This window comes from Glandiceps talaboti, chromosome 20, assembly GCF_964340395.1.
Source record: "Glandiceps talaboti chromosome 20, keGlaTala1.1, whole genome shotgun sequence".
NCBI classification, from domain to species: domain Eukaryota; kingdom Metazoa; phylum Hemichordata; class Enteropneusta; family Spengelidae; genus Glandiceps; species Glandiceps talaboti.
In genome coordinates this window covers 7,687,216-7,706,823 of record NC_135568.1, presented here as the reverse complement: position 1 = coordinate 7,706,823, position 19,608 = coordinate 7,687,216, and the positions used below count along the sequence as shown (strand labels likewise).

The 19,608-nt window shown below is 34.2% G+C and overlaps 2 protein-coding genes across 2 annotated transcripts; both read right to left on the bottom strand.

Moving 5' to 3' along the window:
• Positions 1–5,295: 5,295 nt before the first annotated feature.
• LOC144451057 (uncharacterized) lies at positions 5,296–9,673 on the bottom strand. The gene is made up of 6 exons (XM_078141817.1): positions 9,560–9,673; positions 8,536–8,621; positions 7,473–7,599; positions 7,175–7,216; positions 6,102–6,323; positions 5,296–5,616 (listed from the first exon to the last, which is right to left on the bottom strand). The coding sequence occupies exons 1-6, from the start codon at positions 9,569–9,571 to the stop codon at positions 5,554–5,556; spliced, it is 552 nt and encodes a 183-aa protein (XP_077997943.1). The 5' UTR covers positions 9,572–9,673; the 3' UTR covers positions 5,296–5,553.
• A 158-nt stretch (positions 9,674–9,831) lies between these two features.
• On the bottom strand, positions 9,832–19,157 carry LOC144451026 (uncharacterized). Its single transcript, XM_078141785.1, has 11 exons — positions 19,116–19,157; positions 17,665–17,733; positions 16,716–16,836; positions 15,853–16,002; positions 14,463–14,535; positions 13,407–13,557; positions 12,990–13,039; positions 12,613–12,727; positions 12,097–12,194; positions 11,049–11,148; positions 9,832–9,897 (listed from the first exon to the last, which is right to left on the bottom strand). The coding sequence occupies exons 1-11, from the start codon at positions 19,155–19,157 to the stop codon at positions 9,832–9,834; spliced, it is 1,035 nt and encodes a 344-aa protein (XP_077997911.1).
• Positions 19,158–19,608: the final 451 nt, after the last annotated feature.

Sequence of the window (19,608 nt, the reverse complement as noted above, 5' to 3'; positions counted from 1 at the left end):
TCTACACTACAATTTTCAAATCTGACTCGAAAAATTCTGGAGCACTGAACACATACATATACATTAACATATTATGGAGAGAGAGAGAGAGAGAGAGAGAGAGAGAGAGAGAGAGAGAGAGAGAGAGAGAGAGAGAGAGAGAGAGAGAGAGAGAGAGAGAGAGAGAGAGAGAGAGAGAGACAGACAGAGAGACAGAGAGAGACAGAGAGAGACAGAGACAGAGAGAGAGACACACAGAGAGAGAGTTTTTGTGGCTACATCAGTGTTCTCCACACTTCATCGTACCTCTAGATCTCCCTTTATCATCAGTTGACCTTACATTATTACCCACCTTACCCCATTATGCTGACACCACTGAACCGACTGGTAACCAACAAGAACTCAAAGGTAATAATGCCCTCACCATATATAAATACCCTCCCCAAACGTTTAAGCTGGTTGACTGCCATGGAAAGTTAATCTCCGATGAGATGCGTTGTTGTGTTTGATGTAGCAAATTGACTGTCTCCTACCTAAAGGGCGTTTCACACAAGTGCCCTTTCAACTGAGAATATGTTGAATGTTTAGCTTTTGAGGATTTGCCAACATCTATAAGTTGAAGCCCCCTTTAACAACTTCAGAGTTATATTCGGATCCATTCATGTTGGAAAAGCAGTCTACGATGGTATAAAATGAAATATGTGATTCATCAATTTGCTGCTGGACAATGACTGATTTTAACCGTTTGAGGGCGATCTAAGCTATATGAGTTCCAATGACTTTCCTTCAAGGCAGTTGACGAAGAGATAAATATTGTAGTCATAATATCTTTAATTATTAAAGTTGATAAGCTTATGTTTCTAACACTGGAAAGGTCCAAACAATTAAATGTTTAATAGTCTCTCTTTGCCACCACATTTCCCTGGCTCGAATTAGCTTTCTCATTTTAACTCGAACAAGTTTATCAGAATGTTAGTACGTACTGACCACATGCTCACCATACACTGTATCTGACCAACAACGAATGATCTATATTTTGTGTTGTTTTTACTCATTTTCTGACACTAAACCCTACATCTGCCATTAGGTCCCCGTTCATGCCATATATCCCTTTATGTACAGAAAGCTGTACATGCACTGGGGGTGTTTGTAATCTGATCGTACCCTGGATTTACTGGGGAAAAACGTTAAACTTTCATCGACTCTCTTTCAATCGAGGTAATCGTTTCAGAACAAAAAATACTTTTCATTCCTTCTAAATAAAAAACTATGCCGAAAAACACAAAATGTCTCGTCTCTAAAGCTTATAATTTAGTCCCAGGTCCCATGCATCATTGGTTTTATCGTGTCACCTGGGCCACAACATTTAGATAGGATCACTTTTTTTTACAGAATAGCTATCACTCTTTAAGCAATTGCTTCCTAATCTAATATTGGCCTTTAAACTTTCCTGGTTCCATACTTTGTCAAGATTAAACTGCACAATTTTTCATCTAGGCATTCGCACTATTGTTGCATCAATGTCTATGACGTCATCACACATTGAAAGTCAGTTACCGAGCAGTTCTGACACCACTTCAGGAAGTACTAGCATGCCACCGATTGCTTCTGGTCCCACTGCTTCTGGAAGTATTGGTAGGTCATCGACTCGTTCTGGTACCACTAATGGAGTGACTAATATTGATAACCATCAACAACTCGCAGGTACTCACACAAAATGTATCTTGTTGTCCTGTTCAAGTTTATGGCTGTATGCACTGTGTTCAAGTTATTGTGCTTATTTTCGTCTGTAAAATTATTTGATCATTTTTGATTCAATGAATTTATATCTGAATTAGCGTTCAAATAGATCTCCGTTCACACATTCAAGTCGATGATTTTGAACAAAAATAATATCCCTTCGATATAAAACAAAAGTACTTAATGCATCATAACGTATAGTAAAGACTGGATGATATTACTTTCCACTACACTTGTCTATGTGGCTACAGAAACAGTATTATGTGGGTACCCAGGTCAGGAAATCATCTGAAGTTTCTATTTTTATCTTATCAAGAAAGTATCCCTCATCTATTCTGTCTGTTCCTTAGATCTTTGGTGACGTATTGTTTGATGTGTTCGGTTTTATAGTATATTATTGTATAAAATACTCAAACACTAAGCACTTTTAACAATGATTCAGAGTGCCTTAGGTTTGAAATTATTCGATTGTCAATTTCAGAATCTGTGGATTCTACCGATACTAGAAATCTTGATGGATTAGTGGACAGATTCCAAAAATATGCTGGTGTGGAAAAACAGAAATGGCAGTGCACATGTACGTATTTGAGATTTACAGTAATGCCTAATAAAACAAGCTGTTTCATTCCTGTTACCCAACCCCACCTAATTTTTCACGCCAACTCGAAACCTTTATTTACGTATTCGAGAAAAATAATAATAAAATCGCTAAAATCGTGGTCTCACAAGAAATAAGTGGGTGCGGAAACTGACATCAACTTAAAAAGACAATATAAAACTATACTTCCAATCTGTAATTGCTGTACATTTGATAGGAAGTAATAAACAACACCGAGACCATTGGGAAAACAATGGAAAACCTGAACTAGACATTCACACATGAAAAAAAATAAAATAAAATAAATAAAAAATCTACCTACCCCACCTATTTTAAAATTGAATGTAATCGGAACTACACAATTTCTTTCTTTTTTACTTATTTTTTAAAAGACATTACACCTATATATGTATGTATGTATGTATGTATGTATGTATGTATGTATGTATGTATATATATATATATATATATATATATATATATATATATATATATATATATATATATATATATATATATATATATATATATATATATATATATATACATGTATATATATATATATACATGTATATATATACATACAGATAGATAGATAGATAGATAGATAGATAGATAGATAGATAGATAGATAAAAATAATACAATATCAAGCAAGGTACTGAGGAGTCGTAACACAGTGTTTCACGCTGTTGCGATAGTCAGAGGACTAACGGTATAGTTCTATGAAGTTCCCAATTCAAAGTTCAAAGTTCAAGTTGTGTGTGTGTTACTATTTTAAGGTCCAAGTGGCTTAACGACCTGGCTGTTTATTTCCCAAAGTTCCTAAAGTTCATTGTTTCAAATGTTTCACTTCACTTAAATCTAAATGTTCGTATTACAGGTTGTAATGCCATATTATTTGAAGACGTGGTTCTCCCTTATGTTATTCCAGTATTTGTTGTTGTATGGATCTTGCTGCCCTTGTTCATCATATTTGCCATGACATGCTGGAAGTCCTAACTGCAATATGTTAAGTAGTATATGCGCTCGGGGTGGAACACTTTCCCAGAAAGTTCAAATTCGAATTCAAGCTCTTAATGTTTGTCCAAACTAAGCCATAAAAATAATTCCCTTGGTCGACCTTTTGAAATAAAAAAAAAGAAATTTGCCATCTTGTTTTCATGGAAATTGACGATCTTTAATTTTCCTACAAAACTACAAAAGCAACGATTAGTGCTAGTTTTTGAATATTAAGTCAATAAATAACGAGGTAAAACTGATATCAACATTTGTACGTGTATTGTCATAAAACCTACAAAACTATACTCTAAAATTTACATGAAGTTTATATAATACCTAAACTTTGCATTTCTTCAATATAGCATGATGATGTACTTATATATTGACAATAAAGTATTAAAAACATTACAATATCGAAGAATATTCAAGTCAACATTTATGTTATGCACATATGATATGTATAAATATCTTAAATGTAGTTAAGACAGCTCATACCAGTCCCTTTTTTGATACATTTTTGTCCAATAATTTTTAAACGTCCTGAATTTGTTACTCATTTCAAATTTTTTAAAGAAAAATGCGTTCAACCTATTTGATATATTTTTCCCAGATACTAGTGGTCCCCCAAGGGAACCTCCATTTTCTAAAATTTTGAAATGAGTAACATTTGAAGATTATGTCTTTACAAATAGAGAGTAACATCACCAGAAGACTATATAATATCTTGATGTTATTCCCCAATTATTTTCTTCATTCAGCCAAGGAAAATACGAGTGACCTAAGGGGTCTTTGTCACTAGTAGTGAAAACTCTTAGGTCACAAGTATTTTCTGGCTGAATGAAGAAAAATATTGGAGAATAACAAAATTATACCATCGCCAGTAATATCAAAGAAATAACAAGTAATAGCAATTTTGAACATTTCGACGCATATTTCGAAAACAGCAGAACCATGCAGTGATGTAGACACGTGTTGTTGTGACATACAAGCACGTTGTTGTGACATAGAATGACCAGAGTACATATTTTTTGTTCAACCTGTCTCGTGCACGGTATAAATACATTAAATGATCTGAGTAGTCTCTACGGTACGCCTTGTCAAGGTGCTCTCAAGCAGTGGTAAGCATAACAGATCAAATAATACAGAGAGGTATGGCACAATATATTCAAAATTCTGGTGCTACTTTTTAAATATTTACATATTAAAATACATAATGCAGATACATTACATAATCAAATTGGTATCACTTATGGAATGTAATGTAATGTAATATAATGTAATGTAACGCAATGTAACATACTGTAATGTAATGTAATATAATATAATGTAATGCAATGTCATGTCATGTAATGTAATATAACGTAATGTAATGTATTGTAATGTAATATAATTTAACATAATGTTATGTAATATAATGTAAAAGTGCAATTTTGGGAAGCTGTCAAAATTGGTTATTAGGACAGACATGAACCCTTGTGTTGGTCAACTTGACATTCTTGTTAACCTTGACACACTGATAAGTTACTAATTCGATATGTAGTGCAGTGTAATGTCAACATTTATAAAAAGTTAATCTTGTTAAGACATTTCAGTTGTACTTGACAAATCTATTTCTAAACACTGTTGTTAAAATGTATGTATGTTTCACCCAAAAATATCCACAAAAGATATTGGTTTTGAATTAAATACATAGAATTATAACAGAAATTGAAATCATCAAAACTGGCTCATTGCAGTGTAGTGTAATGTACACATATAAAAAGGTTAATCGTCTTATCATCACATTTCAGCTGTGCTTAACTATATACTACTGTTGCCAACAAACCAAATATGTCTTTGAAAAATTTGGTCTTCGACCAAATATGCAGCAATTCAGATACAAAAGTCTTCTTCAAAAGCAGCTCTCATTGTAAGCAATGTAATTCTATGTATAGTTATAAAATTTTAGACATCTTGTCAAGACACTTCAGCTATACTAAATACTGTTGCTAAAATTTAGTCACACAAAAAATTAAAAGGGTTGGCCTTTAATCAAATATATAACAATTCTGATGGAAAATTATCTAAATTACCGATAACTCGTCTTGTTGCAGTGCATTGTCAACACTTATCAAACTTTAGACATCTTGTCAAGATTTTTCTTGACTACAATACCGTTACCAAAATTTATATTTCACAAAAAAAAATTAATGATGTCTTGAAGGTTGGTCTTGAATCAAATATAGAGTAATTTAATCAAATAGAAAAATCTTCTTCAAAATCAGCTTTCGTTCGTTTTTTCTTAGGCTGGGTCTTAGCCTGAAACAGAAATCAAGTGAACTTGTAAGATAATGAAGGATTCTTAGGCTGGGTCTCAGGTTAGTTGAAACAGAAACCAAAAATAATAGTTTGGTTCTGGTAACCCAACCCAACCTAGTTTTTCACTGCCAACCCCAGACGTTTTTTTAGATACTTCAAATAAAATATTGAAAAATAAAAAAAAAACGTTAGCAAAGTCGTGAGAGAGATTGTGAGATTTGATGACATTATTGTCTTGTGATCAAAACAACGTAGCAGAATCCAGTGTAGCACACATTGTCTTCTGCATACCATATAGAAAGTATGAACTCATCGATGAGAAATCTCTGTTGACATTGTAACAACCTGAACCTGCCCCCCAATTGTTGTGTTGTAGAAGACAAGTATCAATATTAATGTTATACTGTAATGTGGTTTTATGCAAGTATTTTCACTTGAATAACAAGCTTATAGTCAGCTTGTGCCACCAGAAAAGACTCGCTTACCGTTACAAACATTGCAACCATCTTGTCAGTCCTGTCTACTTCTTTCTGTTTGATTTGTTGTCGCATCATCATCCTTTTCTTCTTCCTCTCCAAGATCCTCTTCATTTTCAATTTATTGCCCTTTCTAGCATCCATCCTAGCATGCTCAGTTGATTTCACTACAACCAGCGCAGTCTTAAGATCTTGATCACCAGAATATTGTATTCGGATTGCCTCCAACATCTGTAGATACAACAAGTAACACTGAAGTAAAGCACTTTCTGTATGTGCTACACTCGTTTATACCATTCATATTACAACGAGTAACACTAAAGTAAAGCACTTTCTCTGCGTTACACTCGTTTATAGCATTCATATGATCAAGTGTAAAAGTATACTGTTTCAAATGGTTTATTTACAATCCTAGCATGTGGACTTTCTAATGTGGTCTATTAGCAAATGAAACAGTGCACTTTTACACTTGATATAGATGCTATAAACTATTGTGGTACATAGACAAAACAGTTTACTTCGGTGTTATGGGTTGTATATAAGTGCCTGGGAGTGTTATTGCTTAGGATGTAAAAATTGCAGACAAAAGACTATCAAACAAAGCAAGATTTCTGAAAAAATTCTCAGATTAGGATTAAAATCGAGATGTAAAAACTGGTTGTTTGGAAAAGCTGTAAAAAAAATTGTTTGAGAACAAAAGAACGCTCCCATGTAAGTCTTCAAGATAATACTAATGACTCAGAATTAAAACATTGCCCTTTAAGATCAAGTTTATCAAATTTGTGTAAGCTGATAATTGTCGATGCTATGAATGAACCATACTTTAATCTCATAAACCCTCCACCAATTCCTGTTTGTGGAGGGTTTAAATATATTATACCTTAACATTCAAATACTGCCTAATTTATTGTTGCATAGCACCAAGAATCAATATGCATAAATCAATAAGCTAAAATATATGGTAAAAAAATTTGAAAGTCATGATATACAAATTAAGAATATTAATTAATAATTAGATATGTTAATAATTGAGGACATGTCATTTATAGTATTTTAATCTATAACTGCAATAATAAACCTACCTCTACATTTGTAGCACAGGCAGACAGGTATACAGTAGATGCCTACAAAAACAATCAAGAAAAGTGTGCAATTAGGGAGTGCTCAAAATAGGTAATTTTAGGATAGGAGTGTGGTCAACTTGACATTCTTGTTAACCTTGTATACCTATCAGTTACTAATTCGATACCCATCAGTGCGGTTGCATTAATCTTTGGTACCTGAAGTAGAATATTACTGCCCAGGTGCATCATAAAAATATGAAGCATAAAATTACCCCACAAAACACATCAACTCAGCTTGTGCCTCTTGAATACTTACAAATACAAAGGAAGCCAGTGCAAAGGCATATCCAACCACTACATCATCAGTAACTGCCATCCATATGCCAGCAATTGAATTTATAATACCAAAAAACAGGAACAGCATCACTGATCGAAGTTCTCTCCTGGGGTAAAAAAAACAGTAACAGAAAACATTTCTTTAGAAAGGGTAATTTGACAAAGTTGGATTATCTTGGTTCAATAGTTTTGTTATATTATCAATTGGCTTTCTGTAAGACCTTGTGTTAGATTCAATATATGTTAAATTAGCCTGTAGCTTAGTTGTGAATTGGTTGAAGGAACTGCACACTGTGACCAGAAGTGTTCCCGCTATAGGCTTATTTGCATGCTACTTAAATTGTCCAAGGTCTCCATCTGCTCTTACAGTCAAATTTCATGTTTTGTGCAACCTTATATTCAAGCATCAAGAATGAAACAGAAAATATAAATAAAGTATAATTAATGATTAAATTAAATGCTGTCATAGAGTTATATTTCTCTCTATTCAGCAACCAAGAACAGGTTAGAGGTGTTAGCTTCATATTGTAAATAAACATAATTATGATTTTGCTTCTGGCCTTTGGCAGGAAGGGGATACCCCTTATGGACCCCTCTCCCTCACACAGCTGCGATGTCACCTTTTCCATTTGTTCCCCTTCTCCTTAAGTTGCTCAGTCTCCAAAAACTTGGAGGGAATTACACTGTTGACCAATCAGACAACTGGACGCCTATTTTCGCAGAAGCCGATAAATGCAGACTCAAGGTTTCAATACGTTATAACCAGCTTGTTAAATCATCCTCAGGACAAACTTTGGATTAGACCATTAGATAGTACAACATGTTGCTCTGCCCTCACTGGTCTGCTCTGTGAGAGGGGTAGACCAATGTATGAGTGTGCGTATCTTACAGACTAGCTTTGGCTATGAACGCTAGGCAGTATGACAGCTATAACTGTAAAACAAAAGTGCAGTGAACAGACTAATGTTTGAAGTACAGAAGAATGCATTGCCTTGATTTCATTGATTCAAAAGTATCCTGCGCTGTTAAATTTTCAAACTCACCAGTATTTCATCCACTCGTCTGGTTCATATTTCTTTGTTTCTCTCATGTAATAGTAGTATGTATACCCAAGACTTCCAACGCTTACCTGTAGAAGGAACATAAATTCTTATTAGCCCAATCCAGGATAAGAAAGCTAAATTAATTGACCCTGTTTCCTAGTCCAATTGTATTTTGAGAAGGTAAAATGTACTATTCATATTGATCAATGATTATGAAATATCTTACTATGTTTGACAGAAACCATGGAAACCCATATAAAATGATAAACATGCTGACATATGCATGGCAATTAGACTCCCCAATATTTTCCTCTGTTCAGCCAAGTAAAAAACGAGTGACCTAAGGGGTCCTTGTGACTACGATCGAGTCACTAGACAAGTAGTGACAACCCTTAGGTCATGAGTATTTTCTGGCTGAATGAAGAAAAATATTGTGGAATAATATATATACCTACTCGTACTCAAGCATTATAATTCATGAAAAATTGGGAGAAATAATGGCGATTTGGAAAGTTTTGATTCATATTTTGAACACCACACAACCAGTGACGTGGACACAAGTTGTCGCGATGTAGAACAACCAAGGTATATAATCCATATTGTCTGTTCAATGACAATATCTGGGTTTGTCCATGGTATAATCACTAATAAACTAGTTTTGAATTTTACAAGGGTACTCCTACATGTGCACTTGATCTCAAAATATAGTGTCCAAATTCCAAGTTCTAAGAGAGAAATTATGTCTGATTAGACCGTCCCTACACCAAATACATAATTCTTACATTTGCGGGGCTTACCGGTAGTATGAGCCAATATCACCATGATCATTTTTTCAGATTTTTCATTTTGAGGAAATATAATTGTATCATTCCCAAATATTTTTCTTTATTCAGCCGGAAATTACTCCTGATCAAAGGACTTGTCTAGCGACTCGTAGTGACAAGACCCCTTTGTCACTAATATTTTCCTTGGATGAATGAAAAATATCGATGAATTATTAATATATAAAATATATAAGACTTACCAAAGCTAACATAGATGCAGGTATATTTGCAATGTACAGTACTTCATCACCAATCTGAAACCAACAACTGTAATCAAAATACAAACAGTAAATACACAGATGTGACCCTTCAAATGTACATGGTGCAAAACTGACGAAAAAAAGTAATGAGACAATGGTACAGCAAAACATTTGTTTTAAATATTTCCTTTGTCTCTTGACTAGACAGTAAGATGATAAGTAATGACATTGAAAAGGAAACATACACAGATATTCCTTTCTTCAACTCTTCCTCAATGAATACAGAAATGACTATCATCGTTAACGGCAACGCCCAACCATTCAGCATGTAGAAGATTCTAGTTATAAACAATAGATACATACATTATTAAGCAGCTAATTAAAGTGGCCATATGGATGGGGATTGGGTAACTATATATTTTGGATTGTTTAAATTAGAAAACAATTTTATCATGGCGAATTTCAAAGACTGATAATTAATGTTTGTTTGTTTGACTTTATTTAAACTTGATAAATTGTTGCACCAAAGGCTCTTCTAACAGAATGTCGAGTAAGGGAAATTCACAATATTTACAATACACTACCTGGTTAACAATACACTACCTGGTTAACAATACACTACCTGATTAACAATGCATTACCTGGTTAGCATTGTCTGAAATTATCAAAGATAATCAAGGTGACATTCTTTGTATGCATGTGATAACAGAGGTTGCACAGAGTATATTTACTTGCAGCTTTACATGTGATGGATAATAGACTAAGAACACTGAACATAATAGACCTTCAATGGACAGATTACTTACCTTGCAGCTTTACGTGTATGGATATAGAACACTAAACGTAACAGAACTTCAATGGACAGATTAAATATCCAGAAAATGTTCATAGCAAGTGTAATCTGGATGATCTTACCACACACCCTGCACTCGTTCTGCAAAATACCGAATTCATAATGATTGTATCAATTGTTTAAATTATGTAGATGGCCGCGGATGTAGAATAAGCATGTGCATGGTTATTCTACATGCTTCTCACATACATGTCAGTTCTGTAAGGGCATGAATATGAAGACTTCAGAAGCCATGTATAATATGTACACCATCCATTGAACTAACCATACATCGATCCATAGAACGTATACATAATGTACGTATAGGTGATAATGCACATATGCATGCGCGCACACACACACACACACATACACACACACACACACACACACACACATATATATATATATATATATATATATATATATATATATATATATATATATATATATATATATATATATATATATAATTATATATATATATATATATATATATATATATATATATATATATATATATATATATATATATATATATATATATATATATATACAGATGGATGGGGGTGGATAGACAGACAGGAAGTCTTCGACAGACTAATTATCATACATGTGATATTTCTCAAAAACACATAAAAATAAAAATCTACTTACAGTTCTGACATCCGTGATGTAACAGACAAGAATCAGCAAAGGCATAATGGTGAATGAAAGTACAGACGTCCCAAGGAGATAGTAACGATCACTCTTTATTCTGGAAATGAAAGTATATAATTGAGGTTTGGTACAAGAAATGACAAGTCCTTTCTCGACGTTAAACTTTATTACCAACAGTTCAACCTCACACAGGAGGTCTTCTTCACCTCACACAGGAGGTCTTCTTCAGGGTTGAGTAGCATAGTCTGTCAAGCTGGTAAAAGCAGGAAGTGGAGAACGTCAACTGCTTGTCACCTACTGTGTGAGGTCAAAACGTTGTTAATAAAGTTTAACGTAGACAGAAGGACTTGTCATTTCTTGTACCAAACCCAATTTTACATTTTCTCAAGTCCATGTCTCCTAGTTGGCTTATCATTGTAGTTGGACTGAGCAGGTAGCTTCTTCAACAAACTCATATACAACTTATATCTCATACTCCAAATGTGTAAAAAGCATGATTTGATGGAATCAAATCTCAAATTGTGCAGTTCAAAATCTATGATACATAAAACTGTTCACCACATACTTTGTCTAAAAACTCATTGAAAATTGCATATAACATGATTAGGCTGGTCAGTTCATCAAGTTTTCCACACTACATGTGTACAGAGTTTAATAATTGACTTTCTGAAGTGAGAGACAGAATAATTCCTCTAAATGCTAATTTTAATATTAGGCAAAAAAAAGAATTGTTTCTGGTCAGGACAGTTTGTCTAAAATGGTGCAATGACGCAAATTTTTATTTTTTGTTAATTCTCCAGGGGGAACACAAAAATAACCCTCCCTACTTCAGTGAAGGCAACTGCAGAGCCAATCATGAACAAGCAAATGACATCTTCCACACATATACACATTTGCTCCAAAGACTAAAGTACTAAATAAAAAGAACAGTGGCTGTCATAAATAGTAGATTGAGTGACAGTTTTTGTCACAGTCCACTTCAGACTAAATGTCCTGACCAGAAACAATTCTTTTTTTAGACCTTACACATGAAGATCTCCATTACCTAGAATAGAAGACAAACCCAGCTGTAACCAGCAAGATAAAAATTGCCATTCCATTAAATATCAAGACAACTGCATTACGGGCATCAATTAAAAATGGCTGTCAAAATAAACAGAAAAAAAAGAATATATATTAAAACTAAATAAAATATAAAATTCAATATAAAAAAAAAATGAAATTAGGAAAATTATGTACATAATCGCATTCCAATCAATCTGGTCAATGAAAACTATGACTATTAATAGCAAATAAATCATTGGGGAAATGGATAGAGGCAAAAATTATTATCACTTGATATATGCTAGCAATGTACATTGATTTAAGGCACTCCAGGAAATAGGTATAATTTATAAACATACATTTGTAATTTTTTGTACGAATATCAAGAAACACCAAATTGAAACTATTTCAATTCTAATATTCTCACCATCGTCTTATGGGACTTAGCAGACATACATATTTATTAGATGCACACTGAATATTCATGACTTTTTATCTAATGGTAATAAACACTTACAGTTGGTTTTGTGCCTTGGATCATCAACACAGCAACATTCCCAGTATGATTACATTCACATGTTGTGGCATATTCGTCTGATTCCTGTACAGTACATTTAGATTTATCCCAGATACTGTAAAAAAAACACAACAAAAAGTAAATATCAACAATATGTAACACTCTCCCTTATACCAAAATGTAATCATAAAAGTGTACTAATGCCATACTAAAAATATACTTCAACTTTGCTCAGATACGAGCCCAAATTGCATTTACTTAATAATGTTGTATTTTTTATTAACTGAGCAAATAATTTTTAAAGTGTTACGATGAGAAATACAGAATTCAAAATGGCCACCCAAATAGGCACCCTAATCCTGAAGGTTGAAACATACCTCTTTGATTTGCCATATACCATTTCAACACATTCAGGATCATAGCCTTCCTGTAAATTCAAACAAAATAAAACTGAGATCTATGAAAATATAACGTGTATGTTATGTACTAACAAATGTGCACATGTGTAGGATCTCGACATGCACTCATGTACAATCATACATGAATTATGCATATATAGGCAGGCAGAAGGCAGACAATTGCATGCATGCATCCATCCATCATAGAGAAGCAAACAAACAAACAGACAGACAGACAGACAGACAGACAGACAGACAGACAGACAGGCAAAACATGCATGCATGCATGCCCACATGCACATCACATACATACATACACCCCCCCCCACACACGCATACGTATTAGACATGCCTCACTATGTCAAGTCTCAGACAAAAGACTGCATGATCACCTACCTTCCAGTGATTCATTGTCACTGAGAAACTGTTATTAAGTGCAAGCTGTTTACCAGTCTTTGAATACATCATCACCGATAGCACAGGTGTATTCACGATCTGAACCCTTGCAACAGCCGTAACAGAACGCACCCACTGACGTAGCTTGCTTCTGTATATTGAATATTAATATTATAATTATAATACTGCCATTTGTTTCTGAATAACTAAATTCCTTTTGCAAGATTTGAACCATGATTGTATCTCAGGCAACCCAGCTGTATAACTGGGGACCTGGTAGGATAGAGGTTGCAATGTGAACGCTTTAATCGTATGCACTTAGCAGCTGCAATCGATTATATGTTCCACAGGGAGTGAGGAAGTATAACAGAAGGGCCGCTGTGTTGCTATAGATCCGTACCAAGGTTAATAAATGTACAGCACTTTGAGCACACTGTGGGAAAGTGATTTGTGAAAACTACCATCATTATTATTATTATTCTAATAATGTAATGTCAGGTATATAAACAATAGAATTTGTATAGGATTTGTGGAGTACAGTTTGAAAAACAAGGCATGAAAAACTAATAATTATTTCTTAGAGTACCTTGACCAAGGGTTCTTAATAATTACTTACAGGTATGTTTCCCTGTTCAGGTCAACAGACTTGCCAAACTGTCGACCTGAACAGGTGAAACATTACTTGTATGTAATTATAGAACCCTTAGAGGCCATAAACTGTTCTTATCAAATGATGGAATCTCTGTACTTCCAACATGCTGTGCCAATTAAGTGTTATTAATCCAATTCAGTTGTTTACTTTCCCTGTTTGTGACAGGTTCCATTTGTCTATGGTCTGATGTCTGAAGTTATCCATTATGTGTTGTAAAATATCAGTTGTAACTACTAATAATATGTCATTCAAAGACAACAACTATTTACAAGTACATGTTTATATTTGACATCAGAATAAATACCTGTGAAAAACTAGATCTTTTTGATATATTTCTTGGTCCTAACTGACACAATAATAATCAATATTAAAAAAACATAACTTCTTCTATATTTCTAACTTACTTATCAGAACCATCTCCTACTGGCAACACTGCTCCTTTAACATTGTATTGGAAAGTAATTCCGACTGTGGCATCTGGAAAATTAGAGAAACAAAAATATGGGAATCACTGAATAATCTATTTAGAAAGGAGCATGTACTTATCTCAATCTGATTAAAATCTGATGTAGTATACTCGATGTGATTTCTTTTTAGCTCTTACCTTTATTGTAGGTTTTTTTTGTGTGTGAGTGCTTGTTACCTACATCTGACATATAATACCATACATTTTCTCAAGCCACACCACAAGAGCACTGAATGAATTTATTCAACAAATGAAAATGTGTAATGTGCCAAAACATACCTGTACAGTACTTCAAAACGTTCTGTTTGAAAAGAGCTTGCAATGAGCACTGAGCACAAACAATGTTATCATTATTGTTTGATGGGTCTCTATTTTTCAATTTCCAACACTAAGAGTATTATATTGTAAGACAGATTCTGATTGGCTACATGTAAGTATGAGATTGTGTCCGAGAAAACCTATGGTATTGTGTCAGATGTAGGCAACGGGCACTCACAAAAGAACTAACGACAGTAAACGTAAGAGCTAAAGAGAAATCGCGCCGGGTACACTACATCGGATTTTAATCAGATTGAGACTAGTCTGTATAATTATGTTACAGTATAGTTTGGGGAGTTATATGATTCAATATCATATCACCTTTGAATACAGATATTCCAAATCATACTGATCGAATCATGATGGGATTGTGTGGTTATTAATTATTTATAAGCAAATTACATGTCTGATGAAACTATATGAGTAACACTGAAGTACAGTATTCTCTATGTGCTACACTCATTTATAGCATTCATAATACAATGGGTATAAACACTGGAGTAAAGCACTTTCTCTATGTGCTACACTTGGTTTATAGCATTCATATTACAATGAGTGACACTGAAGTAAATTACTTTCTCTATGTGCTACACTCATTTATAGCATTCATGACAAGTGTAAAGTATACTGTTCCAATTGGTTTAATTTTGAGCCTAGATGAGGCCTTTCTAATATGGTCAATTAGTAGATCATCGGTGCAAATGTATACTTTTACACTTGATATGGATTCTATAAATGATTGTGGTACATACAGAAAATGCCTTACTTTGGTGTTATGGGTTGTAAATAAGTTTATTCCAAAGTCATATTTTGCAATCTCTTTCCATCATCCATACTGTGTACACTGCGGTCAAATACAAGTCAGATGCATACATTCCTTAGGCTTTAAAAATTTACCAGATCTCAAACTACATTAATTGTTCTGTAACTCCTTGAAGGTGTACTTTAACAGTGGAGAATTACAATGTGATATTTGAAACGCTGATAAATTCTAAACATTCTCATCTTACTTGTGCTATCTTTCAGTACAACAGATGGAACAACATCTGTTCTCTTATTAACATTCTCAGTACTTCTCTTCTTCTTTGATAATCCCTGATTGTCGGTGATCACAGTCTCCATGCGGTTACTTTCATGTGATGTCAAGTAGGCATGGTATTCTGTAAAAATACAAAAACAATACAGAAAAGTGCTTGAGGCTATACATATCAAATTAATAACAGGAAGAACACTGAGCAGAAATGATAGATCCACTCTACCAGATCTGTACATATACCATTGCTATATTGGGTGCAGACTCAGGGGAACCGGTTCTAACTTTTACACCACCTTGAGGTCAGGACAATTTTTTAGGTCATATTGCCTAATTCCCAGATGAAGATGGCTGTTAGTCAAAATTTTCAAAGATTCTGATATTTTGTTACACTGTTGAGTGATGAAATTAAGTTTTGTTGAAAAACCAAGAATAAAAACAAAGATAATAAAACAATACAAAGGGGAATGCCATGCCAGAAATGAAGGTATTTTCAAAAATTTGGGTTCTGGCAAGTCATTTTATGTCATGTGACACATCTCATAAATTCTATGTGATTACTAAAAACACCAAAAAACTCTAGTATTTCTGGATAACTAACTGACATAATTTATATGACGTGAAATCATTAAATGACTCTCCAGAACCCAAAATTTGTCAAACTACTTTAAATATATTTCCCGGAGTCATGTTCCCATTTTATCATTGGTGTGGACATAAACAGCATCTTTCTCTCCTGACTGAAAATATGTGTGCCCCAAATCACCACACGGTAAAAACAGGGCTATGTTCATATATCAAGTTAGTTTGGTCATTAAAGTAAAAGTTATGGACACCTACCAATGTTGTTATATGACAAGTAAACAGACTCGTTGTGATTGTTGACAAATTTGGCCACATCCTCACCAAATTTAGCCAAAGCCTTGAAAACCAGAGATGATCCTTTGTGTACTCCTTTGTCCTATGAAGCAAAAAAAAAAAAACATGTAATAACTACACTTTATGGCTGCCAATTTCCTGTTGTCGTGAGGGTTGTAAAACGAAGTGACATGCATATGCCCTCTATAACATCTGACATTTGTACCAGGTTTGGTTGGCGCTTGCAAATGTGAGATACAAGTAGACACGGACGGACGGACAGGACCTAATGTAGTGTAGCCCCCATCAGGCTTTGCCCTTTGGGGCTAAAAAAACTACCATTTGACTTTTATTAAGGGTGTGGTCATGGTTGCCAGGGCCAATTTATAATGTAAGTATGACACACTCACGATTTGCAGACTAACACTTTTAGAATCATTCCTCCCCAGTACTAAGTTTGGTAGGTATAAAGTTCAATACTTGCATCATCTACAAAACAGACAGGCAGACAGACAGATAGATAGACAGACAGGCATTTTACCTTGAACCAACCTGTATAGTAGTCCAGAGTTAAAGTTATGTAGAGAATGTTTCCAAGCAACCGCGATGAGAGATTAATTGCGGTGCCATTCACATACACTTGTTGCATTATGTTAAATACCCCATAAAAATCACACCAGTGGTAAGATCATTTTGATTTTTACAATTTCCCAACAAGACAAGGTAAATATACCCACCAAATATCATGGCAATTGATCCAGTGGTTTTTGACTTTTTTTACTTTAAGTTGACAGACAGACAGACAGTCAGACAGACAAACAGACAGACACTTTACAAAGCCTATAGCACTGTGACTGAACCTTATCAGTTCAGTTGTGCTGCTAAAAAAAAATGCATGACTAAAGTGGAAAAGAGAGTTAACACAGCCTACCATGTGAATTCTTTGCCACTGTTCTTCATTGTTGACATCAAGTAGATCATTGGCAATCTTCACAAAGTTCTGTTTAAATGAAAACGGTTGCATTCTCTATAAATGTACATTAACATTATACTAATACCTACAATAGTCAACAAATGTTATATATTGTAAACCTTTACAGTCTTCTGTTAGTTCTCAAAGATTAATTTTCACAAATTACCAGACTGATACATTGCATTCATGTACAGGGCCATTTTTGTCACTACTTATTTTTGTGTTTTTTGTTTTCCAGCGAAATAAGCAAAAGTAAATCTTTAGTGAAAACTACTACAAAATACTTTACATAAAACCATGGCTAAACTAATCAAGTATAAGTGTTTCATGTAGCCATGACATGTCACTTTTTAACCAACCATCCAACTCATACATTGTTCATTTAATGACAGGGATTTTCACAGATTTGTTGATAAGTATAAAAAATTATGTCATCAAATCTTTCATACATTATATCTAAATACCAGGACCGAATTATATCAAGTAACGAATGAATGCCACTGTGCTTCAGTATAAAAGTAGCATACAATATATCAATACTTCAAAGGCAACAAAAATTCCCTCCAAAAACTGTCTAAACTCAGCCTGTGTAATCTTTCACTCCCTCATGTTTAATAGGCCATTCTAAACTGCAAACAGGAAATTGAGAATACAGCACCCTCACTCAAATTGGGGGTATCATCACCTCAATGCGAGCTTTGTCCCTTTGTGTATAGGGATGTTTTTTATATTGTTCAGACATTGAGGAAAGCACCAGTGCTCTATGATTAAACTATACAAATGTACCATGTATACTCCCAAGGTATGCACACAGACAGGAAGTAGAGCACCATCATGGCAAATTTTGGAAAGGCCTATTGTAAACAAATTGTTGATAAGACCAAGGCTTACTAGTCACTACACAAATAATATGACACACATACATACACTCCCTCACTTCACTTGGATGGTTACGAACAACTCCAACATTTGATGTTAAATTAGAAACTAGCTAGAACACAATACAACTATACAACTTTGTTTGTTATACCAGATTAGATATCCCACAGTGTTGATATCCTGAAGACTCTACTTAAAACTCCACTGGTGAAATGTACACTAATTAAACATCAGGGAGTGAAACAAGATTACACTATGATCAATAGAGAAACTTGCTGCTAGTTGGTAATTTTAGCACAGCTTGAGACAGGCTAAGCGGTACAGTTAGTTGAACTTTGTAGTAGGTAATTTTAGTACAGCTTGAGACAGGCTAAGAGGTACAGTTGGTTGAACATTGTTGTAGGTAATTTTAGTACAGCTTGAGACAGGCTAAGAGGTACAGTTGGTTGAACTGTGTAGTAGGTATTAAATTTTAGTACAGCTTGAGACAGGCTAAGAGGTACAGTTGGTTGAAGATTGTTGTAACTTACTTGTACAAAATACTTCTTGCTATCAGTATCTGTTGTCAACATCAATGGCTTCTTATCAAGAACAGTATTCAGGATAGAAATTGCCTCAAGAAGATCGCCCCCAACGACCAAATTTCCAATTGACACCAGTTTTGTCGTTTCATCAACAAGCTCTGTAGCACCAGCTGTAGTGTTGATGTTGTTGGCCTGGAGTAACAACAAAATATAAATAATGACCATGTAGGGCGAATTCTACAAACTTTACTTTATTGGGTATACATATATGTGCCGCCCTTTGGGATCAGGTTTTTCGACCTTTGGTATAAAATGGGTTGTTTTTTTTAGAGCTAATGAGTCTAAAATGAGGTCCACTTTTCACAATTTTTTATTTTCATTTGGTCTAAAATGGGGTCCTGGAAGGAACTCCTCCTTAATAAATTCTCGACTATTAGTTCAGAAATTTCGGGAATTTCTCCAGGAATTTCCCCTGCACTGGTTGACATTTTCATATCAG

Bases quoted from the DNA above. Each gene is read 5' to 3' on its own strand.
- LOC144451057 (XM_078141817.1), bottom strand. The intron at 7,600-8,535 runs GTGAGTTTGAAA...TTTTTACCCCAG, and splicing joins GACGAGTGGATGAAATACTG to GAGAGAACTTCGATCAGTGA. The intron at 6,324-7,174 runs GTAGGTTTATTA...TTGTATCTACAG, and splicing joins CCTGTGCTACAAATGTAGAG to ATGTTGGAGGCAATCCGAAT.
- LOC144451026 (XM_078141785.1), bottom strand. From the start codon at position 19,157: ATGTTGACAACAGATACTGATAGCAAGAAGTATTTTGTACAA. The intron at 17,734-19,115 runs GTAAGTTACAAC...TCATTTAAACAG, and splicing joins GCAAGAAGTATTTTGTACAA to AACTTTGTGAAGATTGCCAA. The intron at 14,536-15,852 runs GTAAGATGAGAA...CTAATTTTCCAG, and splicing joins TGTACTGAAAGATAGCACAA to ATGCCACAGTCGGAATTACT.